Below are 22,773 nucleotides of genomic sequence, written 5' to 3'. Positions count from 1 at the left end.
GCGTAGAGAAGGGCGACGGGGCGGAACCTAGGCTCCAGCTCTGCGACTCTGTTGGACAGTTGTGTTGTCAATCACCGGAAACGGGCGCGTTGCCACCGTGCCTGACCCCTCCGCTGGGTTCTTGCGCGATCGGCGTGGGCGCCCCCTAGGGGCAGCGGGGGGGGCGTCCGCCCTCCAGGGCTGGTCCGCGCCGCGGTGGCGTCCCCGGAGCGGCGCGGCGGGAGGGGCCGGAGGCAGCGGGGAGGGCGGCTCGAAGCAGCCGGGTGACGCCGGGCGGATGGCGGCGCGGCGGGCAGCTGTGGCAGCGCAGCCCGGCGGCGGGACGGGCCCGCGCCGCCCAGCCCTCCTCCCCGCGGTGGCCGGCGGACGGGCTGAGGCGCCCGCCGCGGAGGGCAGCGGGTCGGCCATGGCCAGCGCCGGCCCTGAGGACGAGGAGGCGGCGGCGCGGGAGGAACAAGCCCTGAGGAAGCTGGTCGTCCGGCTGCAAAACGTCCAGGAGAGGAAGCGGCTGGAGACGCTGGTGCAGACCCTGAGCGACCTGCTGGAGCTGGCGGCCCGGCAGAGCGGTAAGGCGCGGGCGGCCCGGCCGCCCTGCCCAGCCCTGCCCTGCCCTTCCCCGCCCGCCGCCGGTCGCTAACGCGGCCTGTCTGTCCCCCCACAGCTCCCCGGCTCTTCAGCGGCAAAAACGTCCATGTGCCCTTGCTGCTGGTGGTGGACCTGTACCCGGGAGCGGCGGGCGTGCAGCAGGTACGGGCGGGCGGCTGAGGGGCCGCGTGAGGGCGGGGGGCCGGGGCCGCCTTGCCGCCGCTCCGGCGTCGCTCCCCAGGATGAACCGAGCCCCGCAGCCCGTTCCCAGAATAAAAGTTACCGCTCGGCTTGTTTGCTTCTTTTTAACTTGCTCTCTTCTGGGCCACGTTCTGAAGCGGTATCGATCTGTAAAAGGACGCTGTATCCGCTTGCATTTAAAGGGACAAGTGTTCAGCTTTTTGCAGGTTTCACTCCTTGCATCTCTATTTAAACGGCAAAAGAAGACGAAGTAGAAAATAAAAATTAAGCAGTGTGAATACTGTATGACACAGGCTGCTAAATTACCAATAACGTTATCTAATATCTTTTCGACATGTCAATACTGAATTTTGCCGTGGTTAGACAAACTTCTGAAAAGCAGAATTTTATAATATGAATTCATACATGTGTAGCCCTGTATTAGAGTTGTATTATCCCAGTTTTTTAAGGGGGCGGGTGTAGGAATATTTTAGCTAAGAGTAGCTTCTGCAATTTAAGGTTCTGCTTGGCTGCTCCTGTAACTTAACATTGGCCCACTTAGATGAGGTGTGGCACTTGCACAATTTGATGTTGTATTTATGGTACAGCTGCCAGACTCGTCATATGAAACAGCTTCTTCCTGGCAGGCATATATTAAATTTCTGACTATGTTATGCTTGAAGGATGTTTATAAGCTCCAGATTTCTGTGCAGCTCACTCGATTTTATTTTTTTAAGCCCATTTGTATGGTTACAATACTTTTGCATCTTTTACTTTTTTCAATTCAACTAGAAGACAAAACATAAATTATATCACAAATGCCTCTTAAATAGTATATTTTAAGGAGTTTTTTGTATGGTAGACCTTAGCTAGAGGTCAAAATCATAAAATTCAGATTAAAATATGAAATTGTACTTCTGTAGTGATTAATCTGGAATAACAGTGATCTCAGGTTTCCTTTGGAGACTAAATATTTGTGCAGAGTCTAACGTTTTAACTTATTTTACTATTCAATTGTAGGGTCATTAAGAAATACAGAAGAATGACTCAGCAGTTATTTTCAGGATAAAGCGTATTACATATATAACGATTTACAAAACCACTGCCTAGAAGTTTAGACTAGGAAGTAAAAAATATGTAATCCAACCACAACCAGGTCTGAAACGACAGCACAAGACTCTCATAAATGCATAAGGAAGATGGTGATTGTTTAATTTTCGTTTTAAGCATGTGAAAACATCTCAATGATTTAATATAGACTTTTAAAATTAGTTTTAATCTTCTGTCTGCCTACATTTGCAGTCCTACAGTGTTTCAGTTTAGGAGTTTTGGAGCTCCTTTGCATTACTACATTGTATTGAAGTGTGAAATTCATGGCCAGTGCAAAGCTCAAATCCTGTTCGTCCTAAAATGGCATAGGCTCTTCCTTCACATTCAGTTCTGATATTTACAAACATCCACAATATGTTAGTAGAGCTCTGTCTTCTTGCTTCATTCACGGCAGTTTGTTTGCAGTCTTTCTGAACACACGATTCTTACTTTATGGCAGTGGTGAAGTAATGTAGTCCTGATTTCAGTGCGGTCTCTTTACACTGCTAATGAATTTTCATTGAATAAATGGATTAATCAACCTCTTTTTCTTTTGACATTGTAATAAAATTGACTCACATAAGAGAATAAACACAGTAAGAGGCATAACTGAAGTGAGGATTATCTTTCCCTCCCCTCCTTAACTGGTTACAAAGCATCACGTTGTGCTGCTGTTCTACTGGCTCGTACAGAGTAAATCTGCTTAATAGATCAGTATTGCAAGTACCAGTGCAAGTCATACTACAAGCATAAACACTGCAGTCTTCTTTAGAAGTGGAAAGGTACTGAGCTGGAATGTCAATAGTGCCTTAAAGTAAAATAGATGTCTTTAATTAAATATGGTAGTTTCTTTCTGCAGTTACTCTGACAGTGATTGGAGCAGCTTAGAAACTCTAGAGCAAAATATGTTTACACGTGACTAAAGAGCAGTCCAGCAGAGCTTTATTGTCTCATGAAGAAGGCGTGACCTAATGTAATATAAATTCATTGCATGCCAGAAATGAAAAGGGTCTGATTTAAAAATAACAGAGTTTCAGTGCTGCCACCAACTGTTTCTGTGTATTGAGACCTGTTTAAGTGTTTATAAGAACATCTTTATTTACTTTTTTTTCTTTCCTTGTAACCTTGAGGATTTCTGTTATTTAAAAGACCCTTACTTTCTTACATAATTATTAAACAGATAATAAGCTCTCTGTTATCTCAGGTTGTGATTTTAATATTGTAAATTAGACCACATGTCAGCAGGTCAGAGTTTCCATTGGTCTTCTCTGGATCCACCATTCTTATAAATGTTTGTCAGTATTTGGAGTCACAACAATCCAAATAATGGAAATATAGTTTTCATCAGAAACAGTGTTATTACAAAAAGGAATTTTCTAAAGTCATTGAGCTAATTTTCATCACGTTCTAAATTTTACAAGAACAATTAGTGTGGCATGAAGTGGGACTTTTAAAATAAAATCTTTTCTAAGCAATACACAGTGTATGAATTAACAGTTACCTCTACAACGTCTTTGCCATGCAAATCTGAAATTTGTACCTGATAGACTGTCACTGCTAAACTCTGTTTTGTTTGGAATATGGAAAATTAGGTAATTACATATCCTCATCTTGGGGATGACCAATGGTTGCTAAGACTATTCTTTGCACCTATGTTTAGTCAGGACTCAGTTACACAGACTAGCCTAATCTTCCTGAATGTCCACAGTAATTGGTTTGCAGTTTCATGTAGAGCAAGCCAGCTTGCTATCCAAGCAAGAGAAGGGCATGGAAGTTGGCTTGTGGTCAAGCTCGATCTGCAGACATTAAGGTTGTAACTGGTTTAAAACATTTGGCTCTGCAAATCTAAACTGAAACACAAACAAAACTACTGCAGATAGTATGAACATACCCCATGTAACCAAGTGTGTGAAAGATAAAAGCAGAATTCCAGTTCCCGGGGAGCTACATCACCTTTTTCAAACTCACCAAAGCTGTCATGAAAGCTGTCCAGGTTCAAGCCTATGCTGTTCCTTTGGGTGTCTCTACACTACCAGACTTACAATTTCATGTGTCAAAGTCTTGCAAACTGCAGGGTTAGAGATCATGCACTTTCCATGAACTTTGCTGTTGAACTCTTGGAGGTAGCCATTTACAGTCCTGTTGTTGTCTGTCCTGTCTTGACCCCTTTGCTTTACATAACTCTTCTGCTGAAAACTGATCCAGTTACACATATAGTTTTTGAGCCATGCTTAGATTATCTTCTGTCTTGACCCTTTTCTTAAAGCACACAGGCCTACTTCCACTTTTTTTTTTTCTTTTTATTTATATGGCCAAGAAAACTTTTATGCCTTGTTTTAACCTTTTTGTAAAATCTGCTTCATCTTGACTTTTGATGTTTCTCAGTTCACTTCTGCTTCAATACAGCAGGATTTTCTTGCTCATCAGTTAATTCTTTGTACAGATTTTGCTTACTGCATCCTCAGTAAAGCCCATTCAATCATATCAGCCTGCAGACATTCATAAGAGAGCAGATTTCTCCAATACAGAAGACCAAAGAGGAATGTTTTTTGGTTTTGGCATTATTTAGAGATGTTTGAAAGTCAACAAATTTGCATAGGATAGAGCAGGTAGCTATTAAGAATAAATATATTGTTTTTACTTCATATTCGTTCCTTATGATCTCAAAACTTCCACTGTCTTCATTACATTTTGAAAGGACACAGTACTGAGGATTGATGGTGAGAATATGAAATATTTAGTATTGTTTAGATATCTCATGCCCATTTAAAACATTGGACACCTTTAAAAACCTATCTTTTCTCCTTATAATTTGCAATTAAATGACAAATCCTTATGGAAACATCAGTTTTTCAGTAATATGCAGTGGTCCTCCCTGGCCGATGATGACATACTATGGATCACATCATATTTTTCTCTCTGTCAGCATCTCTTTTAACCGTGTGTACTTTATGCTTAAGCAGTGCTGCAGCACACTGAGAGTGATGTATTGCATTCAGAATCATTAGCATATCTGTTTTATCTCTGTCTTTTAACTTTTTATGTAATTTGTCTTGTCTTGTGTTAATTTTCTCTTATTGATTTAGCTAGAAAACTTTTCAGAACATCTGTCTTCCAAAAGCCAACAATATTAGAAGACAACATTGAAGTTCCAAACAGAATATCTGTTCTAAAATAGCTGCATTTTTGTTTTACAGATGGGTTGGTCACTTCTTTGTAAATTAATAGAAATTTGTCCAAGTACTCTGCAGAACATAGCTCCTAAGGATGTTGGGAAGGACTGGGAAGTACTGGGTGTTCACCAGTAAGTATTTTGTATGCAAAGAGTCTTCCAGAATGCTTGGTTGTCATGGCAGCATATATATGCAATGAAATATATAAAGTTATTACATCAGCTTCTAAACGATTGAAAACTCATGCAAGCAGGGATCTTATCTGTGTGTATAAATACCTGATGGAGAAATTAAAGGAGACTGAGCCAGGCTTTTCTCAGTGATGCCCAGTGACAGGATGAGAAGCAATGGGCACAAATTGAAATACAGGAAATTCCACATAAACATGAAAAAAATAACCCAAGCAAACTTTTTTTTTTAAATTATTTTTGTTGTGAATTTTTTAAATTATTTTTGTATCAAACATTGGAACAAGTTGCCCAGACAGCTTGTAAAGTCTCAAGCCTTAGAGATATTCAGAACCTGGCTGGCCATGGCCCTGAGCTGTAGTTGACCCTGCTTTGGGCAGGGGAGTTGAAATAGGAGACCCCCCAGAGGTCCCTGCCAGTCTCAGCGATGCTGGGATTCTGTGGCTCTCAAGGTCTTCCATTTTAATAGACAGATGCAGTATTACCCGCATGGCTGTGTGTGTGTGTGTGTTTGTGTGTTCTTTCCAAATGTGAAGAATTATATCCACAAGCCTAAAGTAGTGTAAATCGAGAAGAGGGGATTTTGTCACACCTAATTTTATTGTCTAAAAATTAAGTATTTAAACTTGTCACCTCAACTACCTGTGAAGTCAGTGAACACAATTACCTTCAGAGAGGATGGTTCATTCCATCTTTTTAGTAAGTTATCGTGGACAAGGTTGTGGCTTGAACTTGCGTATCTCTGCCATTAACCATCGAGGGAGCCTAAGCAACTGGTTTCTGGATGGCTGTGGTTAGATGGGATGAAAACCCACATAGGTTAGCTCTGTAGTTGTTCCACAGCACAAATGCTGATTATAGATGTAGACATGATACAAATGGGGGAGAAGGGCTTGGTTTGGTGTTCTCTCACTTGGACAGATTGCCTCATTCAGGGCTGATAATGACAGCAAGAAGCTATGGCCTTATAACTCCCCTAGTGAATCTGCCTCTGCCTTTCTAGTCTTCACCATACCCTTCCTTACAAAGGTTGCTATTGTAAGATAATTTGCGTGAAGATGCAGCTTGGTTTTGTGGGGTCTTGATTGGTTGATTGGTTAATGGTGGCTAGGGTACATGGTCAGTAGGGGAATGAACTCCCTTGAAAGAAGTGTTGGCAATTTTTGTCAGAATGCAAAAGTTATTTTGGTTGCTTTTCATGAGCAAGAAATAACTGAGCCAAAGCTGTACAAGCTAGTTATGATTTCTTTGGCAGCTTAAAGGCTTATTAATTGACAGAGTTATTCTGAGAGCTAGAGATATTGTTGTTCATTCTTGGGTCCCAGAAAATTTACTCTTTTGGGGCTGATCTTTCCCATAGCCTCCTCAGAGCCCACATGGTATGTGCAGTTGAACAAAACATCCTTTTCAAACTGAAACCTTACTAAAGATCTGATGATAACATTGCTGTACATGATTCCTCCCCATTACCAATATTTTAGCCGACTGTGTATCCCTGTTTGATGTCTTGACAGTTTTCCTTGCTGAGGAGATACTTGTTCTTAGTGGAGGAGTGGGCTCAGACATTTCTGTCAGTGCCAAAGGCAGAGCAAGCCAGCTAAATTGTATCTCAGGTTCATTGTAGGTGGGCTGGACTAGTAATGCAGTGCATCAACACTATTTTGACTATATGCTGTTTACAGCAAGGCAGGAAACAGTTATGGTAGAGAAGAAAAGGTCATATTTTTTGCAAGAGATTTTCACTTTTGTGTGTGTAACTATTTTAGGAGAAAAGAAATCTTAAGCTAGAAAAAGCATTTTTTTCTTGTCTCTCAACCATGAGCCAACTTGACCACATTACAGTCGAGTTTACAAACAGTAGTTTGGTATTGATTTAGGTGTTCTTGACAGACAGCGTGATAAATAATTAAATAGTTACTGTCACTGTGAGGAAAAAGGAAGGAAATTCCTTCAGTGTATTTCTGTACTTTCTACAAGCTCAAAGAGACTTCATGAGAGATTTTGTAATCTCTTACATTAAACTCCCATATAGTAGATGAGGTTTAGAATATTTTATGTCCTCACTCTTGATTATACTTGAAATAAGATGGTAGATGCAGGGAATTTTCTCCTTGTATTAGACATGCTTCAGTGTGTGATTATTTTACCCTGCAGTATGCTGAGCCAGCTCACGTCTTTATAGATCAGCACTTGCCTGAAGCAGATCACTCTCTATAAAATGCCCTCTTCCCAAAGCAGATTTTCTTTCCCCCAGCAGAAATTCTGAGTCATTGGTAGACAAGGGAGAGATATTTAATGGCTTCGGAGCGTTTGATAACTCAGTGGGGTTTTCCATTCATGCAGGGTGTAAGGAGTAAGGAAGTTTAAGCCACAGTTACTTATGGAGCAGAGAGGTGAAGGAATCTTCACCCCATGTACAGTTTCTACACATACATGCATGTGCACACACACCTGCAACCACACAATAAAATGCATTAGGAATGCTTAGAGACTAGAACACTTTAATCAGGAGGTGAAAGCAGATTTAAGGGTTAGAGTAGCTCTTTGTTTTCCTTGATTCATCACCCTACTACTTAGTTCATACGTGTGGGCTGTGTCCTTGGACAAGAATTTGCCTCAGGACTGAAAACACAAATACCACTATCCACCCTTGTCTGTAGACCTGTAAGTCCAAAGTGTGCATACAGAAGTTTCGGTGAGGTATCTATTCTCAGTTTAAGAAAAAAAAACCTGCATAAACTGGATTTTATTTTCCGTTCTTAAGATCATCCCACACAGTGTTCTGACTAACCCTAGATTTTAGTAGCAGTTTTGTGTTCACGAGGGTGTAAAGATGTAAGCAAGACATGGTTTATATGAACAGACAGTGTATCTTTTATTGGACTGATACTGTTAAAATTTCCTGTCTTGCACAAGGTAAAGGATATTGTATCTCCCATCAGACTTTACCTCTTGTGTGACTTTGGTCATCGTAGCTACAACACTAGTGCTACAACAGAGGAAAGAGAAACTAGCAACATCATAGTATGAAGGGAAAAGAAATAAACCAGTGATACATTCATTCTAGCTTATAAAGTTAGACTTTAGAAGGCAAACAACATCATTGCTAGAGCTGGGGAAAGAAATCTGGATAAAACTTTTAAGTGCTGCTTTTTGTTTTTCAAGACAGGTCAAGAATACCTATTAAGGTATTGCAAACTACTGCACAATTCATTTTTATTAGATATTACATATCACAGAATCACAGAATCATTCAGGTTGGAAAAGACCCTTGGGATCATCAAGTCCAACCATCAGCCCTACTCTACAAAGTTCTCCCCTACACCATATCCCCCAGCATCTCATCTAAATGACCCTTAAACACATCCAGGGATGGTGACTCCATTCCACTGTCTGACCACTCTTTCTGTGAAAATTTTTTCCTAATGTCCAGTCTGAACCTCCCCTGTTGCAGTTTAAAGCCATTCCCTCTTGTTCTGTCACTAATTACCTGTGAGAAGAGACCAGCACCAACCTCTCTGCAATGTCCTTTCAGGTAGCTGTAGAGAGTGATGAGGTCTCCCTTCAGCCTTCTCCTCCTCAAACTAAACAGTCCCTGCTCCTTCAGTCACTCCTCAAAGATACAAATACAATTGCTCCTCAAATATACAAAGACTCACATTTGAAGATTATTAAGATTGCAGAGTCAAGCTCTCCAAAATCTTGAAAATAAAAATATGAAGGTTTCTTGTGGGATTTTTTTGTGTGAGTCTATCCATTTTTATTTAGTTTTTAATTACACAACCTGGGGGGGTTTCCCTCTTTTGAGGTATGCTTCATTCAGTGCAAAATCAATGCTTATTTATCTTCTATCATCAGCATCATTCAATATTTGGCCCACTGCCTTATTTACTGTACTTTAATGATACCTTATGTGAAAACTGGACTATTTTTTTTTTTTTCTCAGCTTTTCTTAGTGCTCATCAGTATTGTCTAGAGCTTTTAAAATTTTGTTTATTGAGGTGTTATGGATTTGTGATCACTGTTTTACAGATGGTAATTTGAGCAAAATATGTTAAAAGTATCAACTGATTTTTGGATGCCCGGTTTGATACATTCACTGAATTTTTCAGAGTACTTAACATTCTTTGGATCTCTTTCTGTTTAAATATTCAACTTTGGTTGACTCTGATGCAGCATTTGAGAGGTTAGTATCCCTGGTTCTCAAGTTGAGCCACCTAGAAAGTAAGAGGTACACAATTGGCAGTCTATGAAATATTTCTTTTTAGTGATTTGTCCAGCATCACATAAGTGCTGTATGGTGAAAACTTAGATAGTGTACAGTTCTTCAAGATGCTGTTCAAGTTCTTAGCTGGGAAACTGCTACTTCTGTTCCAACAAACCCAGGATTGTTCACTGTAACTTAACTCTTGCAAGAAACAGAACAGTGCCATATTGTCCATGGTCTGCTGCACTCCACAACCCTGCTTTCTGTAGAGTAAACCCATTCTGAAAGAAGCTTGTTCCCTGTAGGATTAATTAATTAAAAATTAAAGTAAAATTGATGTATTATGTGTCATTATTTTAATGAAGTATGAAAATAGTTAAAATGCCAACTTTATTTCATTACTAACTTGAAAAAAACATGAACTGAAAGAAAAGTTTTTTAAAAAAAGAATCAGGAGCTTTTTAAGCTTTTGCTAATTTCTGTAAGTGTTTTTGTTTTTAAAGTAAATGTTTGATAAAATTTTGTGTATGTTAATACTTCTTCAGCCATAAATCTTTTTTCCTTTTGTGTTTTGTTTTTTTTTTTTTTTAATATTTAGGCAGATTCTTAAAATGCTTACAGTCCACAAAGGAAATATAAATCTCTCAGTAATAGGACTGAAAACATTAAATCTACTCCTCATGTCAGGTATTGTGTGTTTTACTCTCCTACTTTGTGTAAGCCTTGAAAACACAGAACTGTGGTATAAAGTGTGTGACTGTACAAGTCAGGCCTGATTTTTTTCTGTTTTATTCCGTAAAGTCACTTGTAGTTGTATACAAAATAATAAGAGTACTGTTTTGCACCTTTTTTACCCAGGTAGAAGGGATTCTCCAAATTGCAAGGCTGTGAAGAACATGACCGATTAATTTTGCCAACTTGTTATTAGCATAGACACAAATACTTGCTGTTAAGTAGTTAAGTAAAATAAATTTTTAAAAAAGCTTATTTTTTTCTTACCAAAGTATAAACTTCATGACATTCTGACTTGCTTCCTTAGTACTGATTAGTACTTTTGAAAACAGTAAGTCATCTCTGACATTTCTGTTATTCTGCTCTGCAGAGACCTAATCTTACCAGGTACTGAGGATTTTTCACACGGTGCTGAGATTCTTGATCTTCTGTTGAAATTAGAGACACCTAAGGAAGAGATTCAGCTAGTTTTATCTGAGCTAGCATATAATATTAGCACAAATTATTATTAGAATAGGAATGTTTCCATTAATTTTAACAGGCTTTGGAATCAGACTTATTTACAAACTAAGGATTAGACTTGACTTTAGTTCAAGCTAATCCAGCCGTCCAAGCTTCTGCTGTAGGCAGTAGAGTGATACAAGCACTTTCAGGGGGTGATTCATGCTATTCATTTGTCTGTTTTATAAGATCAGTTACCTCTTGAACATGTTTTGCTCTCCCTTTTGATAGTCGAGAGATCTGGAGGACTAGCTTAGACTGGATGCCTAACTTTTTGTCTGCTGAAGTTGGATAATGCAGGTCTCCTTATAAGGCATTACACTGTGATTAATAATACCAATAGCAAAATCTGGCTACTAGTAAGTAACTGTAACCAGCAGTTTCTTTCTTTTAGTTGTGAGGTATCATAAAGGTCCTAAACTGTTGACTATATATTCTGTAACAGTTTATTCCTGACTGCAACTCTTCTTCTCAGCAGTTGATTAACCAAACTTAAACTCTCATTTCAGCTACCTTATTTCAGAAAAATATTTGAAATTGTACCTTGTCAGAAAAATCTCTTGCTATTCTTTATTTCTATATGTCTGTAAGCTTGAACTGCACTATAGCTGGAGCTGACAGGCCAGTGTGAATGCCATATAGAAAGATCTTCTCTTAAAAAGAAAAAAAAAAAAACAAAAACCCACAAAAAAACAGCTGCAGCTGAAACACTGGAACAGGCATTAAGAATTCTATTGTTATTGCTGTAAGCTTGAAAAATTGTCATGAATCTTTTTGCCTACATATGCTATAGAGAGAATAACATTATTTAAAAAATTTTTTTAATGTCATAAGAGCAACAGTGAGATTGTTTTTTTAGTTCAGTTTCAGGCTGAAGGAATGGCTCAGTGAGAATAGGGTTTTATGATACAGATGGTCTGATTTCATAGTTCACTGTAGCTGACAGATACATTTCAAATCCCTTCTTGTTTTCCTCAGACAGTGTAGTCCTGCCCTCTTTCTTCCATCAACCTTACTTCGTAGTGAAACTTTTCAGCTTGCTATGACTGCAAAAAGGGGTTTTTTTCATGGGTCAATTTCCTACCAGTTTAGTGAGTTGAACTGGCTCATTGAGGGGTCAGACAATTACCAAAGCAGTGTAAGGTGGGAGCAAGAGTGGAGAGGGGAAACTTTTTGGCAGTAATGTTTTGGAACATCTCACTTTTATTTTAAAATACTACCTTCAGAAAGAACATCTTCATGTCTTGTACAAAAACCTGAATTTGAGTCATAAGAGTAAATTTTAAAGGTAGTATTAAAGAATTTTGGATTTTAATGTTTAAGTACAGTGCCTCAGTAAAAATGTTGAGAACTAATCAGTGTAACATGTAATCTCTCCTGTTATTCAGATGTAATTGCTTTCCTGCTCTTGGAGGAAGAGGTGGATGTGTTTTCTTTGGTATTTAATGCCATGCACACCTTCCCTAAAAATGAAGAGATCCAGCAACATGGATGTAAAGCATTACACAAACTTTTTGAGAAAGGTATTTATGTTTTCTACTTTATTAGGTTAGAAAAATATGTAGGTTGGGAGGGGACTGCAGGTGTTTATTTAACTGCAGTAAATGAATTCTCGCATTCCAAATTCTGTTTTGTGTATTGTATCTGTTCTTTGAATGAGTTAGCACAAAACAGGTTTTCCAAGTAATATCACAATTTTTGTAAATTTGAGCAATGAATATGAAATTTTCAAAAAATCAAAATGTCTCTTCATTTCTGACTTTAAACTGAAAAGATAGGATTCAGTGTTAGTAACACTGGAACAAAGAGTAATGACATTTTATTTTAATTTTCAAAAAACAGGGTTGTTTATTTAAAGACTGGCAAATTTTAGTAACATGTGAATAATTCTAAAATAAAGCAAAGTGTTTGCACTTTAGAAAAATAGGTGATTCTGCTTTTGATCCTGGCAATGCTGAAAGATAAATATATATCTGTATGATATTCCTGTGTTTATTCTGAGAAATGAAATCACTGTGTATTGAATTTCTGCAAAATTTTCAGAAACTGCATGTGTGATGGCCAGAAGTCCCATTGTTGTAGCAGCCTTGTTTTGCATTTAGTTTCTTGCTTCAGAATAAATACTGAGAAATACTAGCACTCCTACCAAGTCTGCTGTACTCCTTTGCTTCAAAGATGGTCTCCAAGTCTTTAGATTTCTTCTTTCTGACTCCATTTTACATTGCTTTTTCTAAGTCTTCCTCCCACACATGTGTGCCTGGAATTATATTCTGTGTTCCTTCCCCTCTTCCTCTCTCCCTAAATACTTTTGTCCTGCTGTGTTTTCTCTTCAGTCTCCACAAAGGTCTGAGCTTCTTAGATTTTCTGTGAATGCTTTTTATAAGTGCCTGATTTTACAGATCTACAGACTACTCCAGGTACAGACCTGCATACCTTCTTGATGGCAGTGCTAATGTAACAAGTTCCGAGGCTGCCCCTGGCTATTTTTTCCTGCCTCTGAGCCTCTTGTCAGTTACTGTAATGTGAATGTTTGCCTAGTCTTAGCTTGAACCAGATTCAGAAAATGATTCTGCTTACAAAATTAAAAATATGTCGTTCTTTCTCAACCTGGATTAGTTTCCTTATCTGGTTCATTGCATGGCCATGCAGTTATGCCAGCACAAATGACAGGGGGCAGGGATGGAAAAACCTTAAGCCATTATTAAAATGAAAGTAAGATATTATTAAAGCATGACTGTAGTCTTTATGGAACGAACTCCATTATCAAAAAAGTTGAGAAGTGAAATAAAATCATGGAGTATGCAAAATGGTATTCCATCAAATTGGTTTTATTGTATGTTTAGCCTTTCCTTCACTTACATACTGTCTAGGTGAGGAATATCTGAAGTTCATTCTGTGGAAAAGACTAGAAAACTTTTTTTAAAATACTGGTTCACAGGGAAGCATTTAAAAGTCAGAACTCAGTTACATAAAGTGTAGGCGAGAAAAAGGTCTTTATAAAGTAGCTCAGTTTATAGTAAAAGGAATCATAACTGGAGGATGACATGTATGGAGAGTATCTTACTTCTGTGAAACATAGAAAATAAATATAAGGAAACTTGATAAAAACAGTTGTCTTTTTTCGTGTTGTACCAGGATATGAATTATTTTCTCAGAACATACTGTATCTCTCTTGCTTTTCAATTTAGTTCCAGAAGAGCAGCTGACTGAATTTGTTGAAAGCAAAGATCATATGATCATACTGAAAGTATTTAAAGAGTTTCCAGAGAAAGAAGAGGTGATTCTTCCTGCGCTTTATTCATTGCATTCCTTAGCTGGTCCATGTAAGTGCATTATCAGAAGTTCTTTTCAATTCTTCATCTCCCATACTGTGCATCAGCTCACCTCCATTTGTGGTAATCTTTCAGTAATTCTAAAAAAATCAGCGAGAACTGGTTGGGAGTTGCCAGACAAATCACTCTTCTGATTTCTTTGGGAAATACTGATTTGTATTTTTTCATGGGAAATTTTCGTATTCAGCCATTCTGATAAAGCTGAAATCTTTCATAAAGAACAGAAATAGACTTTCTTCTGCTTAGAGTAAGTGCTAATGAAGATGCTCGTCATGGTTGCAGAGGTCAGACTTCAAGACCCTGCCCTGTCTTTCTTAATGCTTGAAAAATAAGATATATTTATTGAGTAATTAATCTTCAGCGAGTTTAGGTAGCAGGTAAGGAACACTGTTGACCGAGGCTGTTCCACAAGGGCAAAATCACCCACACAAATCCAATAGCCAGGGCTGACAAAAGGTGTCTGGGCTCAGACACCCCCCTCTGATCATGCAGTGGTGGCTGCAGTGAGGAGCACTGGTAGCACTGTACACATTACAGAGTCTTATGGTGTTCTCAGGTATTGTGCAATAAGACTGGAAGAAAATGTCTTCATTACGTCTTGTCTTCTGATAACACTAGTCCCTGTTGTGGGCAAAATCAGGTCCTGAGAAATGTGCTTGATGATTTGTGTCCATTTGTTGACAGCAATTTGATCTTGTTGGCACAGAGGCAATTCTTGAAGCTGTGTCAGCTTCACAATTTTGTAGTCACAATTTTGGCAAGCATACAGAGCAGGGTCCTGCTCCCTGTGTCTTCCATGAGGTACGTAATGTACTCTTGCAGACATGATTCCTCACAAAGCCTTGCTCATACATCCTCTCTGGCTCTGTAGGAACCATGCTGGCCCCATGTATGCCACAAAACAAGAACTAGACTGGAGTGTCCCACATTTCATCAGACTCCAAGCTATTTAGTTTCTGTTTCTCAAACTTCTTGCTCTTCTAGTTTGTGTTTAAAAAGTTAAGTATTCCTTGAGCCAGAAATAATTTTACCGTAGCCCAGAAGTTACTGCCATTTTCTAAGGAAGAGGATACCAGATTTTAAGTGTTTTTTGAAATAGTAAATACTTGTACAAAGCATAACAAGAGAAGGGTATGACAAAGACCTGCTCTAAAGTAGGTGTTTATTTTGGGTTAGCACTCTCATTTTTGATACAAAAGATTAAGAATATTGAGAGAAATAGAGGTAACTTGCACATGAATGTGCAAAGCTAGACTACTTTGGCCAGCATTCATACTCTTGGGCTGTGATATCCCACAATACCTGCAAGAAAATGTATTCCTTTAAGGCCACCATGGAGAAAATCATTCACTCACTCTAAGTATACACTCTAGCTTAGTAAAGTTATTGTCTCCCCGTACTCTGAAGTTCAGGTCTCTATTCCAAATGAGTTAGAACAAGGATTTGTACCTCACTGTGCCATCTTTCACTAATATATATGTAGACTTTGTTCCAGCTCATATGTCATGAGAAATTGAAGGGTAAGAGTTTATTCCAATGCAGTACAAGAACTCTTTTAAATCTCAGTAGTTTCAACAGAATGAGAGAATGGTTTGCTGCCAATTGTCCTCCAGACTCCATAGTGGGGTGATGGGTCACAGAACGTTGACCATCTAAATGGTAGTCACAGGCAGCCATCCAGGCTTCTTCTCTGTTTAATCGGGAGAAACAGTCACCTCAAGAAGAAATTTGCCTAACGTAAGAAAGGTATCTGTTACAGGTGGGATGAATCACCATACGGAGTGCTCAGATCTCTTCATCAATTGTTGTGAGAACCTAGATGACCAAGTTTTGGTGGTTAAGATTAAATGAGATCCATTCCGTCTCATTTTCTCTAGCTTGTTCTGGGAAATGGTGGCTCCCTGGAAATGTGCCATTGCTTGATTCTTGCAGGATTTAAACATGCAGTTAATTATGCTCTCTCTGTAATAAACAATTCTAGAATCTTCTGAATATTTTAGTATGTTTATAATTGTCACCTGTGAAATGATAACTTACTGTGAAGTGATGCAATACTGTTTTGTGGAACATACCTTTAAAAAGGTGTTTTCATTTGAGAATGACATGAATAAATCACTGTCATCTTAAAGCATTGTGAAAGGTACCTTCCTTCACTATCAAATAGAATGCTTCAGAAATGCTTCCCACTCAGAGCTTGCTTTTTCAGCTTACAGAGTATCATTATTTAATATTCTGAGATATATTATTTTTAAGATCTTCTGCTGCTTTAAGACGTCTAATTATCTTTAATAATACAGTTGTGAATATTCCTCTTACATTGTATACAGGAAAGGCAAGTTGTTGGAAGAATGATTAAGAAAGTTTATAGACCTCAGCAGAGTAATGCTAACACCCTTGGAGTCAGTGACAGGACTCCCTTTCATTCACTGGGGTCAGGATTTTGTCAAAGATTTTTTGGGTTCATATTCTGTCTCATACCTGGATAGACATACTACAAGGATGCTTTCATACACTGTGTTTTAACTGCCGTGATGCTGTTTTGCCTTAAATACTGCATGTAGGATCACTCTGTCCTCAGTAGAAAAGGACTCATTCTGTCTTTTTACTAGCCTGTGTGAATGTCCTGTTGGTTTCTATATCTGGCCTGTATAATAAGCAGTTAATAGGGTGAGGGTGGCCAAGCACTGGCACAGGTTGCCCGGAGGGGGCTGTGGAATCTCCAGCCTCAGAGATCCTCAGAAGCCATCTGGCCATGATCCTGGGCAGCCTGCTCTAGGTGGCCCTGCTGGAGCAGGGGAGCTGGACAAGATGACCTCGAGGTCCCTTCTAACCTCAACCATTCAGTGATTCTGTGAAATACAGAATTTGCAATGAATTTCAAAATATTTCAGGAGCATTAGATGAACATTTCTGTACCCTCAGTACATAATAGGTGTACAGTATAACTAATTTAAATGAAAATAATAAGTTGCTAACTTGCCCCCTAAAAAAGGAAAACTTAGAAAAATGTGATTAGATCAAATAAATGACATCTAGTAGAAAAAAAAAATTCTAAATTGTTTCTTGTATGCTTCTGGGAATATTACTGAAATACTGTACAATGTTTACCTGATCTCAGTCATGTTATAAACACCATTTATAAGATTGAACTAATATTTATAAAACAATTTGTTCAGCTTTAAGAAAAATGTTACATAAGAATAGTTTGTGAGGAGGTTTCTGTTATATGGCCTGATACAGAACGGAACAAATCCATAAATGTTAATGTGGACTCTGAGCTTAGTGATTTATTTCCAAGTGTTGGTAGTCATTAATGTCTTCTATAGCAATACCAAGAAAAAAATGGTGCCAGCTTTCTCTCAAGTTGCAAGGCAAAAACTGAAACATAGGCCCAGTTTTCTAAATAAGTCTATTTAAATAAAGTCTGAATTAGAATCCAGTCAACATGGGTTTTTTTCTTAAGAAGCAATTTTTGTTTCTGTTTCTTTCTTTAGCCACCAATGTTGAAGTGCTCATGTCTGGAAATGTCCGCTGCTACAATGTTATAGTGGAAATGATGAAAAGTTTCCCCAATAGCGAAACAGTTCAGGAAGTGAGTTGCTGTTTGTTGCATAAGCTTACATTGGGTAAGTTCACGAAGTTGTTCATAGTCGGCTTACTCTGACTCTGTAGGAGTAACAGTAAGTGTTACAGGCAACAAGAGGACTACTATTCCAGTTAATCCTCAGGGCGGTGTGCAGCTCCATGTCTCTAATGATGTAAACACACTGACGTAACACTGGCCACAGTCAATGTGGTATCCTTTTGTGTTAAACGTCGGTAACAATGACAGAAGCTGCCATAAAAGACTAGAGCAGGGAAAAAAATAAGACAAAAGAGTGTGAGAAGCACAAGATGAGAATGGGAGGTCAAACAGATCCCATTCTATATAAAGTTGCTATAGAAAGGAAGAACATTCCTTCCAGATTTCTTTTTTGAAGTGTCAATGCTGAATTGTGTGAGGAACAATTGGTGCTGCTGCATTACCTGGGAGGTGTTCTCCAAGACTGTGTTTTTCCTCCTTGCAATGCATTTACCTTCAGAGACTTATGCTGCGTTCCTGCCCCTCTGTGGGGCCTGTCTTGGGGCCCCTTATGCTGCAGCAGTGAAAGAACCGGTGGTTCCTGGACTTCCCTTGACTTTGGCAAAAGTACTTTGGTTGCCTGGGCTTCCATGGGCTAGCGTCATATCAAGAGAAATGATGGCAATGTCAAAAAGAGATTTGTTGTGCCTCTTAGGAGCTCTGTGCTCTCTCTTGCAACTATACTAAGCTGATCTGAGCAGTCACCCAGGACCATGTAATAGGAAGTTGGAATGAAAATAAATATCTTTTTCCCCCTGCTGCATACAAAAAGACTGAGAGCTGCCTGAGTAGCCCACACGCCCTGGCAGGTTATTCATCAGGGACTCAGCCAAGGTCTTTCTCATGAGTTAGATTTCCCAAGTCTTGCAGGTGGTGGCCTGAAGCTACTGCAGATGTTGGTACCAGTGCATGACTCTCCTTAATCAAGTCAGTCCCATCCTTTCACCATCTGTTTCCACTTCTTATGCAGATATTGTAGAAAATACAGATCAAACCTGAGTGCAACACAGAGCAACTTCCAGTTCCCCTTCAGAAAGCCAAATAAAAATATCAAGAAATAGTGGTGGCCACTGAGGTGGTATTTGCAGTTTTGTGGCAAGAGGTGATATTACCCTTGAATGGTTTCCTGTGCAAGGCTAACTGAAGATAGGCAGGGATACCAGGCACTTGTGGGGACACAGCAACTCTGCTGACATGCCTTGATCTTGCCCTAAGCACAACCAGCCTGGCTTCAGTCACACGTCTGTCGTGTGTGTATGCTGACCAACAAGTAATAGTGGCAGTAAAGCAGCAACAAGATCCATTTCTTCTTTCAGCATAGCAGATGCCCTTCATCTTAATAAGGAGCCACTTTGGGAGAATTATGGGAAGAAGTGTCCACAGCACTACGGAGTTAGGGAAACAGATGTGAAATTGCTGGATGTTACTGGAAATAGTCCGGAAGATTTCCATATATCCAGTGTGGCTTCCCAAATTATTCTGATGGACACTGTCTTCCTAAATCCATGTTAACTGGGAGTGAAATGGTGAAGTCAGCATCTACTAGCTTCCAAAATCACCATCATGTATTCTTGCTAATCTGGTAATGACTGTCCTAGATTTGACTGTCATCAGAATTTTAACTGACTGATACCTGTTTGGCCAGCCACAAGTCCAACATAATTACTTATCACATAGCCTAAGATTATTAATTTTGTAATGTATTTACATGAACATGCCATTTCCATTAAAACATGGCAAGAAACAGCAATGCTGATATGACATGACCACACTACTACGGGATAGGAAGAAAAATACTCTTTCCAGTTGCACGTGTAATAGGTGTTAAGGCCAGGGTTTTAGAGTGATGAATCTGGAAAGGACTTGCTTTAAAGTCTGTTCTTAACCATTCTGTTAGCTTGGTCTAATTGAACTGAATCATAAAACCCTGGAAGAGGTACTTATCTTCTGGTGAAAAATCTAGACATTGAAGGTAGTCAGCACCTATAGGACTCAGGAACAGCACAGAGGGAAAGAAATGAGGTTAGCTTTTCTTCTGTATGTAATTATATTTTTGATGCTCAAATATGGGAGACTTCTTAATTTCATACCTCATCTGAAGGGTTTGAGAAACATTGATACAGATTTTAATCTGACCTTTCACATCACTGGTGTGATTTTCATTTTTATAAATCAAGAATTAAACAAAATTGAATATCAAAATAGAAACCATAGCTATCAAACTGTATTTTACAAAGTGAGTGTTGCTGTTTTATTTTATGCATGATACTTATTTGTACAACCAACAGAGAAGTTATTTTCATTTGCTTGATGTTTGCAGAATTTCTTATATTCAACCTATAATATAAAATACTGTACAGCCTGTAATAAAAGTTATGCTTTAAATATATTTACCATCAAAAGGTAGTTCTTTCTACTATTCCAGAATGTATGTATTCTGTATTTATAATGCTGAGCTTGATCTGTTTAATGAGGTCAAAACCAGAGAGCAAACCAGGGTTAAACCACTTGCTTGATAGGATAAATCAAATCATTATAGGAATTCAAGACCAGAACTGCATTTGCTTCCTGGCAGGAAGTCTGCAAGTGATACACTGACTGTCATTTTTCTTATTTTGATGACAGTGTGCTCTTTATTTTGCATTAAACCTCAGTCTTTTGTCAAAAAACGCAAAGAACCTCGATCCCAACTGTTTTTTATCCTTGATGTCTTCTTTCCACAAGTAAAACGTGTCAAACCTTGTAATAAGAAATCCAATGTTTGCTACACAGTTTGTGCATTGTGTGCTGAGAAATTTATGTTAAATGCATGTAAAGCTCTAGATATGTTTTTATATTCATTTAATGTCTTATGTATTTTCAGGAAACTTTTTCAATATCCTTGTATTACATAAGGTTCCAGAAGTCCTTGTGAAGGCTGTTAAAACATATCCTGAAAATGCAAAGTTACAAGCTGCAGCTCTCAGTTGTTTAGCTCTTCTAAGTGAGTAAATCTCTTCCTAAATACATAAATAACTTACTTCACTGATCTGTCCATTTGTTAATTTTTTACACTGGTAATTTCTTGTAATCTTTTTAAACTCCATTTCTTTAACATGAAAGCCTCAGGCAGGGTAGCTTTGACAGAGCTAGATTTCTTGCATGCTTACAGTTTGCTGTTTTACTATGACATGGCTGTGTTCATATCATATGCCCAACATCTTCACAGTGTTCAGACCTGGTAAGTTATGTTGACAGATCTTAACAAAGCAACCTGTTTATTCATAGACAAATATTGGATAATCCCTACTTAACATAAAATCCCTAGAGATAGCAACACCAAATCAATGCTTGTGCTTGAGTTCTGAACTCAAAAGATTGAAACTTCTCCTTGAGTACACTCCAGGTATTATTTTGAAACAGAGATTAATTAGCTAGTGGCAAAAAGCTAAGAATCTGATCCTCTTTGTCTTTGAGTAATTGTTCCATACAAAAATCAGTAGAAACACTGTTTCAGAGTCCCCAAAATAGTAAAGATTAAAAATTAGTACACACTCCAGTAAGCCTCAGATATTATAGTCAGTGTTGATACTTTTTTTTTTTCCTTAAATGCTGAAAAATCACCAGTATAAAATTATTTATTTTAAATTCTATTGCACTTGCTGGAACCAGGTGTTTTTCTCTTAGCAGCTGCAATTTACATTTTGTTTTTTAATGGCATGGCTTCAGAGTGTAGATGGCTCTGTGATGAGTGGTTACGTGCAAATGAATCACAGTTATGTTTTATGTCTGTGGTATTCTGTATGTAAACAAACAACAAAAAATATGTGCAGGTCTTCTCAGAGCCTGAGCATTGACTGATCTGTAACTATGTGCTTACTTTACTACACTATAATTAAGTTTTTTAGTCCCTTCAAACCTTAAAGACATTTTTCAAATATGTCATAAAGTTTAAGTCAGAAGACTTCTCCCTTCCCAGAAAAGGCTAATCCTCCCACTGATTTTCACACATAGGCAGTGTGAGCACATCCATGACTACAGGAAGGTTAAGACATAAGTGTTTTGTTTTTATAATAAGAATTTATTGTAAATATTTTATATTTCAAGCTGAGACAATATTCTTAAATCGAGACTTAGAGGAAAGAAAAGAAGAGGAGGAGGAAGAAAAATTGTGCTGGTTGGAAGCATGTTACAGAGCATTGGAACTGCACCGAAAAAACACAGATGTGCTGGTGAGAATTTCTAGATGATGCGGGTATGGAAAGACTGCATTATGCATTAAGTAAAATGTTTAGCAACATCATTTTTTCCCATATATCCTCGGGCAAACAAGGCCTTAAGGACTGAACTGGATTTACAATAAATCTTAGTTTTCTTGCCTTTCTTATCTTTGTTCACCTCAGTTGGTTTCAGTTACTCCTTTGGATCAAATGTAGGTAGTTAAGAGGAGACTTGCTACCTAAAACTTTGGCCATCCGAAGATTATTGTTTACGTAGCTCCTCTGTATACAGCAGCAAAACAGGCCCATCAACGAAAGAATTAATCACAGCCTAAAATAGGTATCAAAATGCAAATCAAGTAATGAGAATGTGGCATATGTTTGTAACTCAGGCCTATCCCAGCTATAAAGAATGTGACTCTACATCTTGTATTTCTACATAAAGCACCTTTTACTTTTTCATGGACTGAAAACCAGTCAAACTATTTAAATTTTTTCATATATTTTTGATATTCTAAAGGCATATTTTCTTAATCCTTTCATCTTCTTTTGGTTTATATTTAGGGGGCTGCATGCTGGGCTTTGAAAAATCTGTTTCTGTATCAACGCAACCTTCATGAGAAGATTGGAGATGGAGATAATCAGTCAGTGTTAATATCTTGAACTGTATTGTTGGGAATGAAAAAAATGAAAGCCTACTATTAGGTCATTTGGGGCTCTTATGTTTCAATTATTTTTATTTTTCTTTCTTGTTTTCTAATATATGATGAAATGCATGGTGATCAACAATACTTGGGAAAGTTTCTTGAAAAGTGTGCTAACCTTGACTCAGGAAAAATTGCTAGTGTTCTAATAAAGAGTCAGAACACAATCTAATAGAGCTAATTTTTGCAGTTCACAAGGAATTTCTTCTTCTGTTGCAACAAGGCTAGGGAGGATTAAAGAATCTAAGAGTAGGGAAAATA

The 22,773-nt window shown here is 38.4% G+C and overlaps 1 protein-coding gene across 1 annotated transcript in view; it reads left to right on the top strand.

Annotated features, from left to right (window-relative positions):
* Positions 1-220: 220 nt before the first annotated feature.
* LRRK2 (leucine rich repeat kinase 2) overlaps positions 221-22,773 on the top strand; it is a 72,217-nt gene continuing 49,664 nt past the window's right edge. The window contains exons 1-10 of the mRNA XM_074870008.1: positions 221-566; positions 662-747; positions 5,052-5,158; positions 10,021-10,109; positions 12,044-12,178; positions 13,844-13,978; positions 17,482-17,613; positions 20,473-20,592; positions 21,696-21,820; positions 22,373-22,452. Coding sequence (XP_074726109.1) covers positions 278-566; positions 662-747; positions 5,052-5,158; positions 10,021-10,109; positions 12,044-12,178; positions 13,844-13,978; positions 17,482-17,613; positions 20,473-20,592; positions 21,696-21,820; positions 22,373-22,452 — 1,298 coding nt within the window. The 5' untranslated portion in view covers positions 221-277. The remainder of the gene's footprint in view (positions 567-661; positions 748-5,051; positions 5,159-10,020; positions 10,110-12,043; positions 12,179-13,843; positions 13,979-17,481; positions 17,614-20,472; positions 20,593-21,695; positions 21,821-22,372; positions 22,453-22,773) is intronic.

Source organism: Strix uralensis, chromosome 5 (genome assembly GCF_047716275.1).
Source record: "Strix uralensis isolate ZFMK-TIS-50842 chromosome 5, bStrUra1, whole genome shotgun sequence".
In the NCBI taxonomy this organism is placed as follows: Eukaryota; Metazoa; Chordata; class Aves; order Strigiformes; family Strigidae; genus Strix; species Strix uralensis.
This window is presented reverse-complemented; position numbering and strand designations above follow the sequence as displayed.